Here is a 24660-nt window from a genome sequence, read left to right as displayed (position 1 = left end):
TCTCGGAAGCATGTTCAGGAGACGAGCGGAGGCCGAGCAAGGGGGAGGGGAGGAGAGTCGAGAGTCAGCGAGGTTGCTAGCAGAGCGCCGGTCTCAAGAGTTTTATCTGCTGCGGGCCAGCCCTGCCCTTGCCAGGCATGAATTACGGTCGGTTTTCTCCGCTGCCTACAACGGCGCGCCTGGGCAGAAGCGTCTCTGGTTAGCGCTGTGGCGAGATAACAGACCCGGGCGGGATTGTCTGCTCGCCCGAACCCACAGGCCAGGAAATCCGCAAAGGTCGGACAAAAAAAAAAAAAAAAGAGCTCGGAGGTTGCCGCTCTCTCTCATAGATCCCAAGCGTACGCCTTTCCTTCCTCGGGTCTAAGCCACACTCTCCGGAACAGGCTTTTTATTTTGTTTCTCCTGCTCCCTTCTCAGATTCCGGGGTACACTTTTGCTGCGCAGCCCCTGCACAGCACAGCAGGGGTCCTGCGCTAGTTCAACCGGACATTGAGTCGGGTGCCCTACGCTCTGCAGAAGTAATCCTCAAGCCTTGCAATGTTTGCAACCCGCCAGTCCTAGCGTGCCGGACCACTGCAGACCCGAACGCACATAGAACCCCAAAAAGATGAGACAGTGGGGTTTGAGACCTACTCTAAAAGCCCAGGGGCCGAATGTAGGGCTCAGGGCTGCGGGCGCAGGCAGTTTGCTCCCTGGAGGCAGGGGCGCGACTTCAAGGGCCCCTGCGCCGGCTGCAGCCTTTGATCCGGCCGCCGCTGGCGCCTAAAAACAACATCCTCGTCTGCCTATTAGGCGCGCTGAGGGATCGTGACAGATTGTTTATCCCCGCAATTAGCGATGCAGCCCTTCTCAGGCCGCCCCCCGCCCCAGCCTGAGGCTAGGCCTCTTGGCTCCGACTGCCGCGCACGCCAAGAGTTCTGTTGGAGTCCCCGGAATATCCTGGGGCCCCACTCTTGGGGTTCGAGGCCCCCTTGACCCTAAAGCAGGACTTCAGACTTAGAGCTGATCTACGAGTCCCTGATAGTGTCTACACAACTGCGTGTTAGGTGTGTTAGTCGATGAACATTTTTCCAGGGAAAGGGATTTAGCTACACTGGATTGATTCTCTGATCTCTTCCTGGGAGAGAATCATTTTGAGTTGGGGACCGCGGTGGAGCAACTGAAAACCCCTACCTTTTGACGAACACTCCTTGTATTAAAAACGCTGGCCTAAAAGGAGCACTTAGGGGATTTATTTCCGCTTCTGTTTTTAACAGGAGCGCCGAGTGAAAATCGGCTAACTCTGCTGAACGAGTTGATCTAGCAACAGTTTAATTAGTTAGTTCTTCAGCTACAGAAGTTCGCCGTCCCCTCTAGGCTTCGAGGTTCGGCCTACACTCTTGCTTAGCTTTCGTTTGCCAGGCTTTGAAACAGGGTGGCGTGGCGTCTACTTCTCATACACGCGGAACAAACCTCAGTGGACCCAGTACACCGGGCGTCCAGCTGGGCCTAAGAGAGCTTGACTCCCAAGCCCTGCGCTGTGCCTGCTCAAGCAGACTCAGATGCCTAAGAAATCCGGAGATTTCACAGAAGCGAGTATTCCCGAACCCGCCCCGAGGCCTTCCCATTTCTCCAGGCCCCGTGGGCAGATGTGAGGCTCCGATCTCGCCGCAGCCCGACCCCTCCCTCCAGACCCCGGACGCCGTCTGGGTAATAAAGTAATTCATTTTCCTTAATCTGGTCGCCCCTAATCTACAGCTTTTTATTGCGCCCAGTTAAAAGGCCAGGGAATTCGCTATCCCTCCGTGCTCGGATAATTACCCCTAAATGGCCACGGCAGCCCCTTGTGTTTCCTGGAGATTAGAGCCCGGCAGTCATCAATGCCCAGTCCCGGTGAGCCGCCAATCACCTCCTCCAACTCCCCCGGAGCCGCGGGCCTGGGCCCTGGGATAAGAGGCCATAAAAGAACCCTCTCCCCTTCGAACCCAATTTACATAGATCTTCTGTGCGCCCCCCCCCCAAATAACTTTCCTTCTTCTTCTTTCTTCTTCTTCTTCTTCTTCTCCTTCTTCTTCTTCTTCTTCTTCTTCTTCTTCTTCTCCTCCTCCTCCTCCTCCTCCTCCTCCTCCTCCTCCTCCTCTTTCTTCTTTAATCAGGCAAAATAAAACCACGTTTCCTTCGAAATTCGGCAAACAAAAGTTCTTAAGCCTCACACCAAAGTTAGGCTGCCAGGAACGGCTTTCTTTCTCCTGCCCCTTCTTCAAATGGGCCTCTACCCTCCAACATAGCCCCAGCGTTAGCAAACTGTTATGTTTTTGAGGACTCATAGTTTGAGGTCACATTGAGGCCAGATTGGTGTTTTGTTTTGTTGTTGTTGTTGTTTCCAATTCTCCACCCAAGGGATCCAGGGGCTCCTTTGGCCAACAGTTCTCTGGTAGAGGTGTAACCTTCTGGAGAAAAGTCAGGGGAGAGGGTACATGTTTGTATGAAAACTAAACGCATTTCTCAGATCATGTTACATGCTCTTGCACCCACAGAACCAACAGGGCCCAGGCTTCCTTTGACAAACTTTGTTCAGCCTTTAGAAACAAAGGCTCACTTTTACCCCGAGGTAAACTTTTTAAGATTGAAATACACAGAACACTTAGGATGTTTTTTTTTTTAAAGAAATAAATTAATATTATCCCTTTCTACTATTACAAATAACTATGACCATTCAAAACAAATATAAAAAATTTGTAAGTAAACTGGAGTAAAATCTTCGTGGTAGAAAGAGGGAGATGCAGAGGGAAAGGGGCCAGAAAGAAATAGCAACAAACCGAGAGAGAAACGGTAGAGAAAAGAAAACAGGAAGGAAAAGGAAAAAATGGGTAAGGAACGGTGGGGGACGACTAGAGCAGATGAGAAGTGCTAATAAAGGAAAGTCCCTCTGCAACTCGGTAGGATCCACCACTAAAGGGACCCAGTCGGACAGGTGCCCACCCGGCGAAGTCGGGTGCAATGGCTCCCGCGGTACTCTGCTGCCGGGAGCGCCCCCAGGCCCCGCGCACCTCGGGACAGGAGCGCGACCCAATGGTTCTCTCCGGGCCCGCCCCCTCGCTCGCTGATTGGTTGCTGCCGCGCTGGCCTTGCCTTATTAACAAGTTCTCAGGGGAGCGGCGGCGGACCCGGAGCCGGCGAGTGCGCCCGGGAACTCGGCCTGCGCGGCGTAGGGATCCAGGCCCAGCTCGCCTGAGCTGGCCTTTGGGGGAGCCGCAGGAGGCTCGCGCGAGAGGGCCGGCCGGGCCAGGGCCCCGGGAGCTTGCAAAAACCAGCCGCGCTCCCAGCCCGCCCGAAACCCATGCTCCAGGGCTGGCCCGAGCTGCGGCTGGAGTGGGGGTCCGGCTCTGCATGGCCCCGGCTGCTGCTATGACTTCTTTGCCGCTCGGTGTCAAAGTGGAGGACTCCGCCTTCGGCAAGCCTGCAGGGGGAGGCGCTGGCCAGGCCCCCAGCGCTGCTGCGGCCACGGCGACCGCCATGGGCACAGATGAGGAGGGGGCCAAGCCCAAAGTGCCCGCTTCGCTCTTGCCCTTCAGCGTGGAGGCCCTCATGGCTGATCACAGGAAGCCCGGGGCCAAGGAGAGCGTCCTGGTGGCCTCCGAGGGGCCTCAGGCAGCGGGTGGCTCGTTGCAGCACTTGGGCACCCGGCCCGGGTCACTGGGCGCCTCGGACGCGCCCTCGTCGCCGCGGCCTCTGGGCCATTTCTCAGTCGGGGGACTCCTCAAGCTGCCAGAAGATGCTCTGGTGAAGGCCGAGAGCCCCGAGAAGCCAGACCGGACCCCGTGGATGCAGAGTCCCCGCTTCTCCCCGCCCCCAGCCAGTAAGTAGCCAGCCCAGGACGGAGAGCGAAGGGGCCAGGAGGGGGTGTGGGGCCCGAGGGCGCCAGGCCGCGCGCCGGCGCCGGCTTGTCTCGGGCGTCGGCGTACCTGCATCTGGGTACCTGGAGGCCTTGCAGAGGTTGCGTTGGCGGGGAGGAGGCTCTTTGAGCCTCTTCCCACTCTCACCCAGGAAGAGAGTTAGAGGCCTGGAGCTGGCAAACCTCTTAGTCCGTTTTCGCGGGCTCCTCGCCTTGGCGTAATGCCGCTGAGCTTGTCAGTTCATTTGTAGCGCGCGGGTGTCCGTACACCCTCTTATTCTTCCGGAACTTAGGACGCCGAGGGTTCCCTGCTTCTCCACCTGACCCTAAACCCAGTTATTTTGCACCCGACTTAGATGGGCCCAGCGGCCAGTACATCCTCTCTCTGCGGAGTTTCACTTTCTGGTAGTAGAAGTCGCTATATCCCCTCTCTCCATTAAAGAACCTCTCCACGGGTTGTTCCGAAGCTCTGCAGAACTCATCCAGTTCTAAGCAGTTAGTTGGTGTTCTGGGCGGGTGGATGATTTAGCAAGAGGGGACAATCGTGGACAAGTGGAGGGGGGCGGGGCAACAAGACAGCCAAAAGGAGCTCCCCCTTAATCGCTTTGCTAGCTCCCGAATGTTTTGGACCTAGCTTTCAAAGCCGACCCAGCAGCCAGCGGCGGGTTCCGGGATAGTCCTCAATCCTCGTGGCCCTCAGGCGTCTTTCCCCCAACGAACCCGCTCGAAGATATTTCAGGAACACGGGAAATTCCCAAGTTTTCCTCGTTTCCTCCGATTATTTCGCACCATAATAGCATTGCAAATTCAATGGCATAATACTGAGGAACGATTTTTATCTGGGGATTAAACGTCTTTGAAAAGACAGCCCCTCCCCAGGCCTGATGGTTGGCGAAAGTGGCCCAGAGCTGGACTATTGCTGTTGACCAAAGTGACATTTCCCTATGAACCCTCCCTTCTTTCCAGCAGCCTGGCGGAAAACGAGTCTGGGGCCAGCTTCTTTCCGGACTCGAAGTAGCCTGAGCTGGAGAAGAAGGGGGATGTTAACTGGAAATTTCGTTTGACTCACATCCTAGTGGTGGTCTGAGGGCCCAAAGGGTTATTATTATTATTTTAAGTGCCAAGAAGTGCATAGTTAGGCAAAACCCGCATGGTGAGATGTCCCCAATTTCTAGTAGCTTTCTTAAAGGAAAAGCTGCCACAGAGGCATAGCATCTTCTTGGAGACTTAGGAATTTGGTTTATAACTTCAGCCTCTAGGACCCCAAGTCAAGGCACTCACTAAGGGTGTGTGTGTGTGGGGGGGGTGTTGGGGGGAGGGGATTTGTTGAGGCTTGTTTTATCCTGCAACAGTATTGTCGACATAGCAGGGGTGATGGAGGATTGAAACCCAGTCCCCTAACTGGGCCTGCCATCCACACAGGGGCAGCACTCTGCGGAGATTTAGCCTTTACTGGGAAAACTGAAAGAAAAGACAAGTGGGCATCACCCGTCTCTTGAAACTGAACTATGTTGGAAAAGCTATCATACCCTACACACTATGCTCGGTGTGATCCTAGAACCTAGGCACTGTGTTAGGAGAGACTTGTAGGGAGAACAGAGAGGGTCTGAAACGGCTGCACGTCTAGATAAACAGCCTCGTATATATTCTAGAATTGTCACAGTGTGACCTCCTGGATGACTTTCTTCTTTTGATTGGCCCTAGAGCCCAGTAGAAGCATGCTGCTTGATAGAAAGCGTGGAATTTCAAGATCCATTCTATGCCTATGCCTAGCACCAATGCAGTTCCTTTGGTGGGCACAAATACAAATGTGTGCCTAAAGTATAAAACCCAGAATGCCCCTGAGCTGGGCTTAGGGCCTCTGAATATTTTATGACCCCTTACCATCTTCTCTCTGTGCAGTAGCCCAGAAGAGGCCCCGGGTGGAGAAGGCCTGACTTTAAGATTAGGTTGGCACTGCCACTGCCCCACTGTAGTTCAGCATTGAACATAGATTTCATGTGGAATCTTAGTAGGCAAGTACTTCTGCCGTACGGGTTGGGTTACATACAGATGGAGAAAATATTTTTCAAATGCTCCTTAGTGTCCAACATAGAGGTGCTTGGGAGAAATCAGTATCTAGAAATGGTTTCTGTCCTTGGTAATACACTCTTAACTCCTTGCCTTTTTTTCCTCTCCCGGCCCCCTAGGAAGACTGAGTCCCCCGGCCTGCACCCTACGCAAGCACAAGACCAACCGCAAGCCGAGGACGCCCTTCACCACCGCGCAGCTGCTGGCTCTGGAGCGCAAATTCCGCCAGAAGCAGTATCTGTCCATCGCCGAGCGCGCCGAGTTCTCCAGCTCGCTCAGCCTCACCGAAACGCAGGTGAAGATCTGGTTCCAGAACCGCCGCGCCAAGGCCAAGAGACTGCAGGAGGCCGAGCTGGAGAAGCTGAAGATGGCCGCGAAGCCCATGCTGCCGCCCGCCGCCTTCGGCCTCTCCTTCCCTCTCGGCGGCCCTGCCGCGGTAGCCGCGGCCGCCGGCGCCTCGCTCTACAGTGCCTCTGGCCCCTTCCAGCGCGCTGCGCTGCCCGTGGCGCCCGTGGGACTCTACACGGCCCACGTAGGCTACAGCATGTACCACCTGACATAGGTGGGTCCAGAATCGCCTCCCTGTGGTGCCACTACCCCGCCCCCAGCCACCTCTTCTCGTAGCTGGAGTCCTTCCTAGGAAGCTCCGCTGCCCAACACCGCCTGGCCCCTTCTCTTAAACCCCCCTGCTACAGTTCCTCCAGTTCCTTCCTACTGTTCTCAAGTCTGATCCCATCTAGGGGGGGAAAAGTGGCTTTCGGAAGGGTTTGGATTCTTCGAGAGAATCTAGATTTACACCCGCAAGTTATAGATGTGGAAATTAAGGGCACAGAGGCCAAGAGATTTATCCGTGGTCCCCGGCAGAATTAGAGCCGGGGTTGAAGGAGACTAGAGGCCAAAGGGACTAGAGGCCATGACTCCATCAGCTGCTTCCGGTCCTGGAACCAGGCAGGACTTGGCGCAGAGAAATTGCTGTTTGGTGCTTCGGGGAAACGAACACGGTCCTGCAGAAAGCAAGGAGCCCAGCTCCTTCCACTGTCAAACTCCAAGAGCTTTAGCAGTAAAGCATTGCTCTGAGGGGGCAGGGCGCATGCTGGTGCTTTACAAAGGTAGGTTGAAGAGAATTTCCCAGGACCAGGATTTTAAAAAAGTAAAAAACAAAACAAAACAAAACAAAATCTGTTTCTATTTAACAGTACATTTCCGTGGCTCTCGAACATCCCTTTTGAAGGGAATCGTGTGTACTATGTAATATACTGTATATTTGAAATTTTATTATCATTTATATTATAGCTATATTTGTTAAATAAATTAATTTTAAGCTACAAGATATGATGTCTGTGGATTTAGTTGTGTGTTTTACTGTTCCTTCTTTCTCTTCATATATACAATTGCTTTCCAGTTTGGTGGCGGTTTTACATTAGCAACTTTCAAAGGCGACAGGAAGAGGTTCAGGAATCATTGTGGGGAGGAGCACGCAGGAGAGATTTGCATTAACACGGTCAAATGGAGAATTGGAGCAATTACCTAGGATAATTAGGCTCAATTTTCCAATTCACTTTAAGCTGAAATCGACACTTGCTCTTTTCCACCTATAACTGACTCCTTTTTTCCTCCTCCCCCTTTAAACTGTCTATGAGAACAAAGTGACTTGGCCCAAAGGGTTTGATGACTGTCAACAGCTAATCCAGACAATTCCTGCCCCCTCGAACCTGTTTTTCCTACTGGCGGGTGAGGGTGGGGGTCTCCAAACAGCCACCAGTGCAGACACAATGTGGAGTTTCATTTTGAGCTGCCTAAAGAGCTTTGCACAGCTAGCCCAGCCTGTTACAACACACAAATATTCAGCTATCCTCAAGAGTGCAGAAAACCCCGGGGAGGGCTACCCGGTACCTGGGCCCTGCTCTCCTGCCCTCTTAAACTGGGTTTTTCCTTTATGTAGTCAAGTTCCGGCTTCCAAGAAAAATATATTTGAAATATGTAAGTGCAAGTTTAATTTTCTGAGGAAAATTCTGCATGGATGTGAAAGACAGAAAATGACCCCTTGGTAAATGGAGCCTCTTATGACCCCCTACCTCTTTCTCTGGTGGAGTGACCACCCCTGAAGTCTCACCAAATCTGCATCCTCCAGGCCACCAGCCTCCCTCTGGTGGGAGCTTGAGTATCCAAACTCCATGCAGGAGAGCCCTGGGCAACCTGAGTCCAGGGATGTCAGGAGGGGGATCCCAGAACTCTATCTAGTACCTGGGGTTGGGCTTGAGGGAGATGTGGACATCTCCACAGTTAAAATGTAGAAACTGCTTCTGGTCCCAAGCTCAGAGAAGCCTGAGAATTCTATGAGACTAAGATGGGGGGGGGGGAGAGTCGGGGGGGTTGGGAGGGTTCTGCATTGGCCCCAAGATACTCCAGAGGTACCTTGGCCTTGGGTCCTCCAGCCTGCTGTAGCTGGACTTAAGATTCTATGTCTCTGGCTACTTGTCACACCCTCCTCCCTAAAAGGACAAGTTTAAGGAGCTTTGTCATGCATCTTGGTTCTACTACTGGGACAGTCTGGAGGACTCTGGGGCCTGTCGAAGCCAAATCCAGGACCTGGGTCATGATGGAACAATTACACCTACAAGGTTGGGTTCCCACACCACATGCCCTTTAGAGGCACTTGGAAGCTAAGATGTCCCTCTGCTTCTGGCTGTCAGTCACTTAGGTTAAGTAGTTTAGGGACAGCCGCGTACAGTACAGCCCCTGAACTCAAAACGACCTGACTCCCACGTCGAATCTCCTGGGTTCCTTCCTAGAAAGCCAGTGGAGATGGTTAGGTAGACAGTGGTACTGAGTCTGTCCCCGGTGGGTCGAGGTGGCTGCGTGTTGGATCCTGCCTCAGAGCCTGTGTGCCCTTTTCGTAGGCAAGGACATGCCATCTTGCTGTACCTCGGCTTTCTCACCCAGGGAAGGGGTCCTGGTATCCTCATCATCCTCGCTCCCAGAATTTGGGGAAGTGGTAACCCGCCTGGCACTCAGGGCGCAGAAGATTCCCTTGGAGCCTGCGTTTCCAGCTCGCGCCTCGCGTTCTTGGCTCAGAAAGTCCTTTCGCCTCACTCAGAAGCTAGGAATGGCGGGGCAAGATCCCCTGTCTCCTCCGTCCCAAGCTCCTGGGCCTCCTGGCTCCACTGAGTTTAGCAATTTAGGGTCGAGGCAAATTTAGAGCAACATAATTGCTGTAATGAGCAACGGTTCGCGTTCTGCAGACGCGCCATGGCTCCAGCGAGGCGGTAGCTGCAGGCGAGGCGGGCGCGCCTCCTCTTCCCCCTCCCGAGCCTCCCTGGGACCCCCGCCCCGCAAGCGCCATGGCCTTTAGAAGCAGTATTGGGCCGGGGTTTCCTTCCACTACTGGGTCCGTTCATTTCTTTTTTTCTATTTTTATTTCTTTGTAGTTAGCCCTTTCTTTGCACACCTCGTTTTCTAATTCTCTTTCTAGACGGCTGGGTACACAGAAAGTGCCCAATAGATGTTTGCAGTCTCTGAGCAGCCCACTGGATTGACGTCCAGTTTTCGAGGCCCCTTTAAATTCAGTGTAGCTGAAATTTGCGGCGTGGAGGATGGATACCGCTTCTCACTGTCGGTTCTGGGGCTGAGTTCCTTGTCTATTCCACCGAGAGTGATGTCTGTAGCGGGTCCTTGGCCCGGTTCTTTACCGATCAATTTCCTGATCTAGTGGTCTAACAAGTGGACTCGATCGAGGAAAATGAGGCTCACCACCTAGGGCCCTGTGGTAAAAGAGTCAGTTCTTGGAACCTACTCGTTGGGCATGTTACCGTGTGTACCGGTAGCTTCACTTCTCCGCTCAAACCTAGATTTCTATAGCCTTGGAGGACCACTGCAGCCCACACACAGTTAATGAAGAAACAGAACAGGGATTCGATCTCATTTCATTAGGTACCTACTCATTCCCGAGCACCAGCCCGAGTCTCTATAGCTGAGGGGCACTGAAGGCCACGGCAGTTCTCGCACGAAATGCGAGTGTCCCGGGCAACCAGCCACGGGTGATCTGGGCCCCAGTTGTGACTTTAACCCCTTTCCCATGACCAAAAGCAAGCACTGTTCCTAGGGTCGTGAGAGGGACGTCTTCCCTGCCGTGCAGGCCGTCTGCACCGGCGTTTTCACTTTGTTGGAAAGATCACGAAAACCCAGCTTGCAAATTCCGTTTCTGACCATGCCACAGGACTAGAGCGGCGGCCGGGGAAGCGTGGTAGCTGAGGCGGAGATGACGCTGGCCAGGGCAGGAGCCTTGGGGCACCAGAGCTCTGGGCATGGGTAGCCAGGCTGAGGCGGTCGCGACCCGGGAGACTGGGTGGGGCTCGCGCTCAGAGCGCCTAGTTTCAGGGTACGTGGCTCGGAGAGCTGATCCTGGGTGGACTGTCCAGGCCGCGCAGGAGGCCTACAGATCCAGCGTCCCGTCGGGGTGTCCCTTAGTGAAGTCCCTAGGTGAAGCCCCGTCGGTCCAGGCCTGCGCCCCGCCAGAGCCATCGGGGGCTCAAAGGGGAGCGGGGAGGAGAGGCAGAGGCCGCCTTTCAACTCTTCGGCTGGCGCCGGCCTGGCCAGGTCCCCGGGGCCCGGGCCGCCCGTCCTCCCCGGCTCCGCCGTCCTGTCCTCCCAGCCGCTACCTCCTCCGCGACAGACCCCTCCGTCCCTCACGCCGGGCGCCACCCGGAGCCCCTGATCCTCAACTGCTACAGCCAAGTGCCCACTCTCCCGCATTGCACCCCAGGCTTGCACCCAGATTCAGTAGATCCGCTCGACAGCTCCTGTTCCCCGGCACACTTCGGCCCTGCAGGGCCCTGGCCACAATCCCGCCTGCCTCTGCCACAGCGCCACCCCGCGGGCGACAGCCGCCTCTTCGTAATGTCAACTGCCTATAGTCCCCTTGCCAGATGTGCGCGGGCTCTCTACACCACAGGAAGAGCCTACAAAGTGCTTGTGCACACAGGACCCACACACATCTATACAACACACCAGCACACGCCTCAGCAAACACACAAAAGCCAACACGTGAATCCCAGACGCACAACTTAGACCCACACACATGCCCAACACATGACCGACTATCACACACCACATTCACAAAATCGGTAGAGGCACATACACTCCAACAAACACACAACCTTGTGCATAAACCCAACACACAGCCCAGTGACACAGACAGACACCCACACACAGCCAATAGAGCTACATGTTATACACACACAAGGCCCTAGTTCATAGAGGCAAACCTCACACTGTCAAAACGTCCATAGAGAGCCAGAGGCTTAAGATCTGTTGACAGAAACACACTACCTTGGAGAAAAGAGAGATAGGAGAGAGGCAGAGCTAGATGGAGGGAAAGAATTCCTGAGGAGTGGTGTCTGGAGAGACCCAGGGAGAGGCACAGCAAAGCCTAGCAGAGAACGGGGAGTGGGTCTCAGTGGGGGATGCACAGATCACAGCTTCCTATGTCCTGGGTGCAGGCACAAGTGTGAGCACCAGAGGAACGCTATGCAGGAGCGTGTATGTGACTGTTTATGCACTGAGGTTTGGGTCCTCATGTACATGTGTGTACATAGTCAGTTCTAGGGTGCAGAGCTTTCATGGGGGTGAGGGTGGGGAATGCTGGGAGGGGTACTCCCCTAAACATCGGGAGCCCCCTCCTTCCTCAGAGCAGAACAGCTGCTCTGTATTTGGCAAAGCCTCTCATGTCTTCCCAAGAGGCACTCCCAAGGGACCTGACTCTGCTCAGGCTTAGACAGAACCCAGGCCCAAGATCTGGAATGTCTGTCCAGCATCCATCCCCTGTCAGGCAGGCATAAAGACATGGTGCTGCTCGGAACAGCCAGAGTACCACTAGGTACCGCAGTCTGTTGATGGGATTGCTGGCACAGAGCTGGATTGTCTGCCTGCACATCCTGGTTTTTGACACTGGAGGCTGTGTGATTTGAGGCGAGTTCTTTAACTTCACTGAGTCTGCCTTTTCCCCATATACCAAGTGCAAGATTCTCCTGTTTCCTAGTAGTCACAATAACAACATGAAAAGCTCTGCAATGTGTTCGTCCCCTTCAACAACAAATATCGATCATGGGTTCTTAACAGAGCAGGTAGAATTGTGTCCCAACCTTCCAGGAGACCTCAAAGAGCCCGAGACATGTGGCTCAAGCCCAGGTTTGTTTCCATCTGGATGGTGACCCTTATCTAGCAATTTATTATGTCTCCTGGAAGCTCTGATTGCACCCTGAATGCCTTTGTGGGGGGCCTAGCACATCTTAACAGGTGCAATAAGGAGTTGCCTTTGGTCTTTAGTTAGGAGCAAATTTAAGGGTCTGCCCTCGGTTCCTGGTTCTTGGGGCCCACCACACCTCCTCCATCCTCATCCCCATGGACACAGATCCTTATGAGGGATTTTGCTACTCAGTTTTTCAGGAGACAAACTGGCTGGATTTGAATCTGGTGCTATAGGACAGCAGGGGCTATCTCTCCCTCCAACTTGTGCAGGCACAGACAGTCTCTGCATTGTAGTTCAACTGGGCAGATACCCACATTCAGCCCTGAGTATCTGTGCATATGCAGGGCTGCAGGAACAATTTGCTGTGTTGGCCAAGAAGCAAGAGAAAGTCCACCAGGCATAGAGTAAAGCCTAACCTTTGCCTGCCACAGCATGGCATTTTTAAGAACATTCCCTCTGCAACACCCTCCTTTGGCTACTCCAAAATGGACTGGACTCTTTTCCCATATGCTAATACCTCATTAATGATGCTACATTTAGAGTGACACCCCACTCCCTTTCCTATCCAGTGATCACTGCTGAACCTCTGTGTGTGGAGGGCTGGGTTGCTTCCAAAGAGAAGGTTTGTCCAGGTTGAACAATCTGAAAGTTGGTGTTTAGATGGGCTTCCCCGAGCTGTTAAGTTTTGAGAGCCTTCCTTGGCCTCCATCTGTGAAGTGGGCACAACAATTTGGTAGGATGAGAGAAAGAGCCTTTCATAGTGGGCTGTTTATCACCTGACCTCAAAGTGTGATAGTGGTCCTGGGAGGGATGTCATGGCAGTTTCCCTGATGTGGCTGCAGCGAGCCAGTAACACACCTTGCATGTGTGTTCAGGGGCCCTTCTGGGTTCTCCCTGAGGATTACAACAATAAACGCTCAATCTGGAGAATAGGGTGGGAGGTGAGCAATGGAGTTCAGGGCACTTGGCACAGGGCCAGGGTTATGCCTTCTGCCTCCCCTCCCTAGCCCTTCACTTCCTCAGTGAAGTCAGAAGAAATCTCTCCAGGCTCCATCCTCTGAGGGTGTGCAGGAGGGCGAAAGGATAACTAGGGCTGAAAGCAGAGGGATGCTCCTTGGACCAGCATCCCTTGGTGGGAAGATCCAGAATTAAGACACTTCCTTTAGTCCCCCAGCCCCAGATGGCTCCTGTGCTGAGTCTACTCAACTCCCAGGATCTACCGTTTCTACCCACTCTTGAGTTTGGACAACACCTCCAAGAAAATCAGACTGGAAGGAATCCTGGGATTTGGTCAAAAAATCTAGGCAGGTTTAAGTCTCAGTGTTAATTGATTCTATCAGGGTATGGTAGCAGGTCAATAGGAATTCCAGGTCAAGACAAAGCTTCAAAGACAGCAATAGATAGCATTCTCTTGTCTTCCACACAGTCAAGTTCAGTCTCACTGCAGGAGTGACTTGTGAGCTGAAAGCTGAAGGTCAGAGTGTGGTGTTTGAAGTCTGGGGTTCAAAGAACATCCAGGAGAAGTTTCCTAGAGGTAGATACCTGAGTGGAAAGGTCCTAAGGAAAAGCCATGCTGGCCAGGCTGGAACTAGCCTCTGGTAGTTGAAGCATGTAAGACCATAGGGAACTGGCACATCTTTTTTTTTTTTTTTTTTTTTTTTTTTGAACACTGTAAAGAAATAGGGTCTTGGTAGGAGAGGCACTGGGGCCCCAGTTAGCTGGGAAGCAATGGTGGAATGGGAGATTGCTGGGAGGTGACTCTTCCTCTATGAACATCCCCTTCTCTGTGTGTGTCCCTCTACCCCCACCCAAAGGGTGCTAGGAGAGAGACCTTCCAACCTCTCAGAGTGAAAGACCCAAGGCTCGTGTAGATCCTTCTTTTCAGAGCTCATGCAGCTGTGAGATCCAGAGCCTGGTCCCAAGCTCCATCCAGGAGTCTCTGAAGCTCAGCTCTTTCTGTACCAGCTGGGAAAGAGGCCAGCTGGGCCTCAGCTGTGGGGTGGAGTTGATCAGGAGCACCCCTGGTCAATGGCAGCTCCCAATCCTGCTTGCTTGCTCCTTCTGACACTGTGCTGGGCTCCTTAGCCCAGCTGTGTGCCAGCTGTGTGGTCCCAGAGCTCAAGTCACCCAAGTCCTTCCTAGTATCTAATGGGGGCATGTGCCAAAGCCTGTGCCAAATAACAGAATGCGTGCATGGTGACTTAATCCTGCAAAGGGCCAGGTGACAGAGAGGTGAGTGTGAGCATCACCACCCCCTTGTGGCCACAGGTATGCTGACATGACACACAGCAGATGAAGGTAGACTGAGGTCTTGGGCAGACAGGTGACTGCATTTCAGGCGGTTGTGTAAGTGCCAGCTGGGGTGAGGGTAGAGACAGGGGTAGGGTGGGGTGGGGTGTCTGAAGGGAGGAGGAGAACTCCCATTTTCTGATCCTGCCTTTGCCGCCCATTTCGCTAGAGTTGAGGCTCAGGTCTCATTTCCGGCCCTGAAGTCATCTCCTTTCCCTTCCTCTCTTCCTCCCTCCAACTCCACCTAGGATTTTATTCATGCCTCAGTGTCTGCTGTTGAGCATACCTGTCAATGTCCCCTCTGCCCCAATCCCACCCCAGTACAGCCTGGCCCCATCTGCTGAGCTGGATTCTGTACCAAGTGCCTCCCAGGTATCAAAAGATGTAATCAACAGTATGCCTTTAGAGGAACATCCTGCATCAGTAGTGGTTCCGGGAAATCAAGCAACACTCTCAAAGGCCACCAAGCAGTGATCTAGGGAGCTTGGCTTCTCACTCAGACTCCCAGCATTCCCTGGGGTCTGTGGTTGTGTGTACCAGCAGAGGCAAGCATCAGGAAGCCCCGAGGAAGAGGGGCAGCCAGCGGCTGCTCTTCCTAAGGCCCTTCTGCTTCCCACTCTCTCCAGCCCCCCAGAAGCCAGGCCTTTGGGTGACATGTCTCCTAAGTTCCTCAGGAGTAAGTATGGCTCCTGTGGCCAGGATGAGGGCTGGGCAAGTGACTACCTAGCCCATCTGCAATGTTAGCATCTGTGTGGTCCTTGGGGCAGGTCCACTGGAGAGCTCCTGAGTTGTGGTTCCATTTCTGGAAGCAGAGCCCTGGATCTCTCTGCAGCAGCCTGAGGAGCTAGAGAAGGGCTGGAGTGCTCCAAGTGAATGTCTCCTTTTTCTTTCTCACTTTATTTTATATTTATTTATATCTTCGCTTCCTCTGAGATGGGAATCTCTCATGTGACCAGGCTGCTTTGCACTCCTGATTCTCCTGCCTCTACTTCCCAAGTGCTGAGATTACTTGCTTGCTTTCTTATTCTGTTTTTAACGTGATGGATCTAGTTTCTAGGGGTGAAAGGTTTCAGGTGGTTGGAGTGACTTCCAAGGACACAGGTTCAGTTTGCCACCATTTACTAGGCAAAATGAGTGTTTCTCCCTGGCAGTTCACGGAGGTGGCTAGTCACAAGGACAGAGTGAAAAGTAAGCCACCAAGCCAGGCAAGGCTATAGCACAGGAAGGTGTTATCAATGTTAGTGTGCTTGTGGCCAAACACTTGACCAGAAGCCACTTAAGGGTGGAAGGGTTTCTTTACAGTTTAGGAAGGGACCGTGACAGGGCCGGCATAGTGGCCGGCTGGAGAGGCATTACACTCACAGCCAGGAAGCAGAGAGCAGACAGGAAGCACACTGGGCTACATAAAACCTCAAAACCTCCTTCCAATTACTTACTTCATCCAGCAAGACTCCATCCACCTCCTAAAGGTTCTGCAAGGTTTCCAAACAGTGCCACCGACTGGGGGAAGAGTGTTCAAACACAGGAGCTGATGGGGTACATTCCACATTCAAATCACAACAGATGAGATAGGGGCTGGGCTGGGGTTCCCTGTGGAGGGGACATGGGGACACTGGAGGATATAAAGGAAGTGTCCTTCACATGGCAGGCACAGAACCCTGAGGCTGTGGCCATCCTTCAGCTGTGGTACGGCTCTGTGTGTGTGTTTTGTCTCGCTATATGGCATCTCTGGTTTTGATCCAGATTCACAAAGGGCAAAGAGTTTTCTTTGGTTAAATGTCCCCCTGCCAGCATAGCAACTTCTAAGACCCTACCTTGGTGGTTGGTCAGTCATTATCTGTTTCCACAATCACTGTGGGAGGGTATTGTATCCGATAATTATTTAAATGTCCTGACCGCTGCGCCCCCACATCACAGCACTTTGATGGCTTCCTGTTTATTCACAGTAAACTACAGTCTTTACCTTGGTCCACAAGTCTCTATGGAATGTGATGGGGAGATGTTTCAGTTGGTATAGTGTGTGTGTGTGTGTGTGTGTGTGTGTGTGTGTGTGTGTGTATGACCAAAGCATGAGTGGGGATGGAGAGGTGGCTCAGGGGTTAAGAACACTGGCTGCTCTTCCAGAGGACCTGGGTTCAATTCTCAGAACCCACCTGGAGGCTCATAACCATATATAATCCCTGTTTCAAGGGGGACCCAAAGCCTTCTTTGGTCTCGGTGGGCACTGCACACGCATGGTGCACAGACATGCATGCAGGCAGACACCCATGCACATCAAATAAATATTAAAATGAAAAAAGCATTAGAACTTGTTCAATCCCAGCACCCACATGCAAAGCTAGATTCCGCAGTGTGCCCCCTCAGTCCTGATGCTTGTGAGGCAGAGGGGGTGGGGTAGGGAATGGTCTAGCCAAAACAGTGAGCTTCAAGTTTTTTTTAACACAAGGTGGAAAGTAACAGAGGAAGACACTCAAAGTGAACCTCTGGCCTCTGCATAGAGGCACATGTGTGTACATGCACCTTCTCACACAGACATATGCAAACCTTATGAGAGTCAACTTGATGTCCCTGTGATTTCTAGCCACCCTTACCATTGCGCCTTCTCTGGTCATCTCTCAGCTACAGCACACAGAGCCCTACCTCAGGGCCTTTGCATTTGCTGCTTCCACCTGGAACGCTGACCTTTTGGCCACATGAAATCACCATAGGGCAGTGAAGGAGGCTTGTCCCATTGTCTCTAGACTCTCAGCTGTCAGAGGCCAGAGGCTTCATTTGTGCATCCCATGCCCGACATGCACTAGGACTGCTGTGGGATGTTTTGTATGTCAAATGTGTAGCTCTGATTGGTTAAAATAAATAAAATGCTGTTGGCCAGTAGCCAGGCAGGAAGTATAGGCAGGACAAGCAGAGAAGAGAATTCTGGGAAGTGGAAGGCTGCATGGAGACACTGCCAGCCGCCGCCATGACAAGCAACATATAAAGACACCGGTAAGCCACAAGCCATGTGGCAAAGTATAGATTAATAGAAATGGGTTAATTTAAGATAGAAGAAGTAGATGATAAGAAGCCTGCCATGGCCATACAGTTTGTAAACAATGTAAGTTTCTGTGTGTTTACTTGGTTGGTTCTGAGTGTCTATGGGCCTGGCAGGTGAGAGAGATTTGTCCTGACTGTGGGCCAGGCAGGAAAACTCTAACTACACTAGGACTGCACATTTGTGATTTAGATGAATTATATCCTCTTCCTACCCATGAGCAGTCACAGTTCCCAGAGGTCCTGTGAGTGGCTGGATGGTAAAGCAACTTATTGAGTGTGAGCACAACTTCTTGTTCTCTTTCTCCAAAGAGGTCCAGGAGGCAAGAAGCTGGATGCTGAGATAGAGGCAGCCCCCCAGTGCCCAGACAGCTCTGGGTCCTGGATGTTGAGGAAAATGGAAGAAGCCAATGCATATTTCCATGGATGTTAGCCTGCTCCATCCATACCCTGTCTCTCCTATCCAGAGCAGACTCTGGACAGTTGTAGGCTGAGAGGAGGGACAGGGCTTCCAGCAAAGGAGGTGGGCAGAAGGTGCTGCTCCTGTGACCTCATCAAGTCAAGGAATTTACTTTCTAATTTAAGTCTCACATTGAACCAAGAATCTAGGAGGGAGATTCCTCCCCTCCCCCATTCCCTCCCATACCCACAACTCTCCCACACCCCAACTGCACGTGGGGGACCCTGAGAGTATCCCACACATTCAGAGAAACATGCTGGCATGCTGGGCAGATGCAGTGGCTGGTGGCAGGCAAGACACACCATGCAGGCATGGCAGCAGCAGTGATGACAGACATTCATTCACAACCCAGGCGCTGCATCTGCAGAAAGAGTTTATTATAATATAGAGACAAAGAGACAGAAAGACAGAAAGGAGAGGAAGAGGAGAGGAGAGGAAAAGTGGAGGTGTGTGCACCTCAAGGCAGGGAAGAAAGAGAGCGGAAGAGAGGAAGAGGAGGAGCTTTCCCTTAAAAATGAGGCTTTTGAGTCAGGATGCAGGGTGGCCCCAAGGGGTGGGATTTCAAGGGACAGGTCAGAATATTAACATTCCTCCATTTTGATTATTATAAATTGCTGTGGATGATTGATTTATAAATAAAACACTGATTGGCCAGTAGCCAGGCAGGAAGTATAGGTGGGACTATCAGAGAGGAGAATTGGAAGAACAGGAAGGCGGAGTGGGAGGAGACGCCAGCATGCCATCCAAGGAGCAGATGTAAAGGCAGCAGGTAAAGCCACAGAACACATGGCGACATATAGATGCACAGAAATGGGTTAATTTAAGATAGAAAAACTAGGTAACAAAAAGTCTGCCATGGCCATACAGTTTGTAAGCAATATAAGTCTCTGTGTGTCTACTTGGTTGGGTCTGAGTGGCTGTGGGACTGGCGGGTGAGAGAGATTTGCCCTGACTGTAGGCCAGGCAGGACTGGAGAAAACTTCAGCTACAATAAATAAAGGTGAGTTATGGAAGCACGTTGGGGAACAAGGGCGCTGAATTCCTGAGACTGCTTCAAGCTGACAAGGGGTAAAGCAGGGAAAGGGATGCTGGGAATCATGCACAGAGGGAGATCTCAGGGATGTTCCTTGAGGGAGCTGAGAAGGCAGGTTGCAGCAGTGATGTTCCAGGAGTTTGGGGGAAGTGGCATGCCAAATCGGGAGTATAGAAGCCATGGCATCTGTTGTTTCTCTGGAGGTCAGGTGGGAACAGTGAATCTGCAAAGTACACTTGAAAAATACGTAGGGTCAAAAATGGACTCTGGAGATTGCTAGTTTTCATCAGACCAGATTTTCTTGATACAGTGGCAGAACTTTTCCCAGGAACCTGCAGGTATCTGTAAGACAGCTGGAATGGATTTTCATCATAGCAAAAGGGTTAAAAATCCATAGACATTCAAGGACTCTTAAGAACTCTTTGTAGTTGGGGCTGGAGAGATGGCTCAGAGGTTAAGAACACTGACTGCTCTTCCAGAGGTCCTGAGTCCTGAGTTCAATTCCCAGCACCCACAAGGTGCCTCACAACCATCTGTAATGAGATCTGGTGCCCTCTTCTGGCCTGCAGGGACATATGCAATAAATAAATAAATCTTAAAAAAAAAATACCTCTTTGTAGTCAATGTTCTATCAGTTTATCAAAGTTGCATTTATCAATATTAAAACTTTGAACCTCTGGAGTTATATCTGAAACCAGTCTTTTCTGTACTATGAAGTCTGTGAATGAGGCATACCTGTTTGTAATTGGAGAGGATATATATATCTTGGATTTGGGCTGTTAAATTGATACCTTAGACAATCAAACATTGTCAGATCTGAGAAAGATAAATTTAAGAAGTGAGACAGCTTTCTAGCTACCTAGGCAGCAATCCCAAGTCTGTCTGTGGTCGCTGGGGGACAGAAGCCCCAAAGGCAGCATGTGTTCAGCTGATAGGCTCAGGAGATTTTTTTCTGTGAGGTAGAAATTTGGGGAGGTCAATCTACCTGTCTTGGCAGAGAGGACAATTGATCCCTGTTGCTTCTCATATTCACAGTCTGGACAGGATCTCAGCTTTTCATTGTGTGGCCAGCCTTGCCATGAGCTTCTGGGTGGAAGTTCTTCTGTGGCCGTCTGTTTTCTTGAGGAGATACAGGATGCTGCCAGGAGCTGACATGTCTCACTGTCATCAAAAGCTTTTATATTAAATGTCATAGTCTCAGATCTCTACAGGTATTTGAGGACTGGGGGAACAAAATCTGTTAAATATGTGTGTGTGTGTGTGTGTGTATCTTTGAGAGTATATATATAAATTAAATATGGATATACAGGTTTCCCAGTTGGTCACCAACCAGTGAAGTCAGCAAGTGAGCAAGGAGAGACATTCTCTAAGCCATTGGCAGTGATATCTGAATCCATCACCATTTTTAATGCCCTGTAGCTGTAGTTCTGATCCCTGAGTTCTGATAGCCAGACTACAATCCTGAATGACTTATACAGAAATAATTATTTCTTAAGATGCCTCCTGAGAAGGCAAAGAAGAGTGATAGGGAGAAGATCCCAAGGCTGAATGGGAACAGAGTCAGGGTATGGCCCAACTCTGAAAGGACCCTCTGAGAAAAGGAAAAAGACCCTTTTGGTGGACTCTATGCCAGGGGTTCCATCCTTAACCTAGCCCTCCAGCCTGTCCTGGGAATAGGGAGCACAGGATGATGTATTCTCAATAGTTGTTTCAAACTGAAATAAGGCACAGGTGGGGAAGGAACCCAGGAAATGGGGTATTTATCAGAAGTATGTGGTCATCTGTCCTAGCTGCAGAGAAAGGAAATAATTACGTTTGTCTGGGCTGGTCCACATCACATAGACAAGAGTCTCTGCTGGCATCCACAGCAGGAGAAGTGCTGCAGGTTGTGGTCCACACTATTGTTTCGATGTGTCTGCCAGCCTGCTGAAATATAGACTAGAGATGAGAGTTAAAATTTATTTGGAATCTTTTGGCCCATAGTCTTAGTGACTGGTAAAGGGAGGCCAGGAGGGAGAGAAATAGCATCCTCAGGTACAGACATGTGAGGAAACTCATTTATCTGGAGCTTGTTTGACCTCTGTGAAGGGGATCCAATGGTTCCTTTTGATCCTCTGAGGCTTATATGAATTTTTATTTTATAAAAGGAAATAAAAGTTTCAGATAAATTAGTATTATCAATCAGTACTGAAACCCATATCATAGAAGAGCAGACAATGGGTATCTGTAAAACAGCAGAAGTGGGCCTCATACCCTTGAGTTCTAGCAGAATTACAGATTTGTATTAAAAACTTTATCTCCAGTATGTGGGGGGAATAGGTCTCTGGGCCCTGCCCATTAGAGCCTGAAAGAGGCATTGAGGAACATCAGGCTAAAACCAGAGTCCCTTTCTCAGCCTGTAAAGCAAATATGTGGCGTGAAGCAATTTCCTGACCTCTCCCCCATACAGACGGCCTGAGAGCTGGGTGCTCTGCACATACTCAAGCCACAGAAAGGGAGTGACTTTTTGCTGCCCTTAGTAAAGATGCTGGTGAGGCCATATGACCTGTCTGTTTTGACCTTATTTAAGACGGCAGCTTGACCATGTGATTGCCCTTGTTTAAGATGGTGCCACCTGACCACTTGTTAATGTGGGTTCCTTCCCCACAAATAAACTGAGCAGATAAAGAACAGATACATTGAAGCATTTAAAAAAATCAGTCAGAAAGAAATATAGATGGCCATATCAATCATACATTTCCATTTGCACATAGGAAATAGACTTTGTAAAGAAAGATGGAGAGCCCTCCCATACCCACTATGCTACGACATCAAAGCCCCCCTGTACCCCTTCACTCTACGTTATTCTATGTTTACTGTAATCATGTTCTTTCTTACCTGGGAAAGCTCTGAATTTTCCTTTAAAAGTCCTATATTTTGTGGCATAAGTGGAAGCATGACCCTGGGAACTGGCCAAGTGTAGGCACATTGGAACTTCTGAAGCCAAGCTGGGTTTCTGAGTCTGGTCACTCACTGCAGGCTGTGTGCACTTGGGCCTGTGTTGGTGTGTCTGAGTTACCACTCTTCATCTGGGTAGTAGGAGCTGGAAGGATTTCTGCCCCACAGGATTGCCACGAGGCCCAAATGTATTGAATGTGACATGATTCTAGTTGTGCTGGGGACTCTCCTCAGGTCCGCTGTCACAGCACCCTTGCTGATATCAATGTTTTCCAAGGTTCACATTAGCTGACCCTAAGACATCACAGGAAGTCAGGCCCTTTTTCACTAGAAACATTGGCCAGAACCCTGTCCTCGAAGTCTAGGGCTCTTAGTTTTTACCAGGCTCTGTAAGTCTGAGATTGTGCCCACCTCTGCCCTGGGGGGAGGTTGTGTGTGCTCAAATGCAGGCAACCCAGTCCACGTGCAGTTACAGAGAGAACAGCGGTGTTCCTCTACACCGGAAGAGGAAGGGAAGAGCCATTTCCCTGTGCTGAGCACCTACTGGGGTCCCTGTGCCAGCTCCTCCATTTAACAGTCACAGAGACAGCCCAGTGGCGTGGGTGTCTTTTTCCTGTTCCTCAGGGAACACTGGATTCCAGATGTGCTGAACCAACTGCTCAAGAACCAAGTCTGGAATTCAGATTTAGTTTGTACGACTGAAAGTACACACCTCCCTGATTTGCTTACACCGATGCTTACTGCAAGAGGCCTTTGGACATAAATTCACCCACAAACACTCCAGAAAGTGGTAGAAAAATAAGAATCAAGGAAAACACCTAAAGGAAGGTTGTTAGGAATATAAAACAGACAACACACTGCCCCTTGCCTGGTGGTCACCAGGGATCATAAGAGCCAGGAACGCTGACAAGCAGCCTTTGACGTCCTGTAACTAACTGGCTGGCTATAAGAGGATGCTAATGAAATGTTTTGAGGTTTTTTTTTTCTCTTGTTAAAAATCTCATTTCAAATAATTCTGTTTGTCATCTTTTTCCCCCTTTTCTTTCCCTGTTTTCTTAAAACAAGGAACAGAAACAAATGTTTTCCAAAGCTTCAAACCAAGACCTCTGTGTGGGTTTCTCTTTTTCAGCCAAATAGTCCAAGCTTTTTCCCAGCAGGGAATTCTCTCTCCCTTCCTGTTGGTTCTGGCCCTCAGCATCCTGCTGTTCCCCCTCCACTGTCCTCAAATGCCAGTCCTGTCTCCACAGGTGGTCAGAGTCCTGGGTTCAAGATGGGCAACCGTTTTTTGCTACTAAAATGAGTTTTTATTTTAATATAAAGTTCACATTAGCACATCTTCCACTGTATAATAAAGGAGGGACCTGTAAGAGTAGAAACTGCATCCTCATTGTTTCCCCAGAGGGTCTCTGTTTTCAAAGGTTCCAAAATTAATTTAGTTGTTTCCCCTTCTTTAAACAAAGCCATATATAGTTTAAAGGTCAAGTGGTTTTGAAGGCGCTTACAATGGAAAATACCAACCCTACCCTCGTCCCTCCCATACCCAATTTTTCTTCAGATACAACCATTTCAATGTGTAGGGTTTCCCGGGAGCTGGAGTTATAGGTGGTTGTGAGCTGCCTCGTCATGGTGCTGGGGTAAGTGAGGAGAGATGAATGGTTAGAGCAGGCTGAGAGATGAAGAGATGGACTCTAGAATTTGGGGTTGAACAAGAGTGGGTGGCAGAAGCCAGCAGAAGCAGATGAGCCATACCTTAGAAGCATTACTTCAGCAGTTTGATTCAGTTAGGGGAGACTGAACCCCTTAGAAGGGGGCCCACACATGCCTCTGCCAGGTTTCAGCACCAGAGGAACGAAGTGAGGACATGATCACTCTGAGATATGGTTGAGGAGGTTTTTTTTATTGCAGATATGAGGGAGAGAACAGCTAGAAGCATTTGGAAAAGTCCAGAGCAGAGAGAGAGAGAGAGAGAGAGAGAGAGAGAGAGAGAGAGAGAGAGACAGAGACACAGAGAGAGACAGAGAGAGAGAGAAAGAGAGAGACACAGAGAGACACAGAGACACAGAGAGAGACACACAGAGAGAGGGAACCAACTCAGCCAGTAGACTGAACCAGGCCATAGGAGGAGATGGGGTGCTGGGGGAGCAAGACAGGAAGACAGAAGAAGACCAGGAGAAACAGGAGGACAAAGAGAGCACAGGCTGAAATGGCAGGGTTATATAGGAATGAAAAGCTGGGGAAGGGAAGTCAGTGCACTGGAGAAGTTTAGGGTAGGGGGTGGGGTGAGAAGAGCTGAGAGGAGCCACAGGGACTGAGTGAGCCAGATGCCAGCGTCACTTTGGTATGCTAATAGGCACCACAGTTAGCCATTTGTCCTGGGTTTCTTTTGGACCTGACATGCATGTATTTATTTATCTAGTGCATGTGTGGGTGTGCCCATGAAGTGGCAGGAGTGTTTTGGAGGTCAGAGGACAGTTTGGAGTTGGTTCTCTCCTCCCAGCATGTGGAGGGAGCTATTGAGCTCAGGTAGTCAGAGAGTAGTCCCTTACCCTCTGGGCTATCTAGCTGGGCCCCTGGTTCTTTAATTTTAAACATCTTGTCTTCAGTGTTGTTCTTTTTTCTCTCTCCTTTACTCTGCTTCTACTTTTGTCCATTTATTTCAGTGTTTAGGAGCTCTGCCTTGTCCTCTGCATGGACCCCTCTTGGAACATCACGACGTT

The 24660-nt window shown here is 50.8% G+C and overlaps 1 protein-coding gene across 1 annotated transcript; it reads left to right on the top strand.

Moving 5' to 3' along the window:
• Positions 1-3135: 3135 nt before the first annotated feature.
• On the top strand, positions 3136-7273 carry Msx1 (msh homeobox 1). The gene is made up of 2 exons (XM_036201057.1): positions 3136-3838; positions 6064-7273. The coding sequence occupies exons 1-2, from the start codon at positions 3370-3372 to the stop codon at positions 6504-6506; spliced, it is 912 nt and encodes a 303-aa protein (XP_036056950.1). The 5' UTR covers positions 3136-3369; the 3' UTR covers positions 6507-7273.
• Positions 7274-24660: the final 17387 nt, after the last annotated feature.

Source organism: Onychomys torridus, chromosome 10 (assembly GCF_903995425.1).
Source record: "Onychomys torridus chromosome 10, mOncTor1.1, whole genome shotgun sequence".
Lineage (NCBI taxonomy): Eukaryota > Metazoa > Chordata > Mammalia > Rodentia > Cricetidae > Onychomys > Onychomys torridus.
This window is presented reverse-complemented; position numbering and strand designations above follow the sequence as displayed.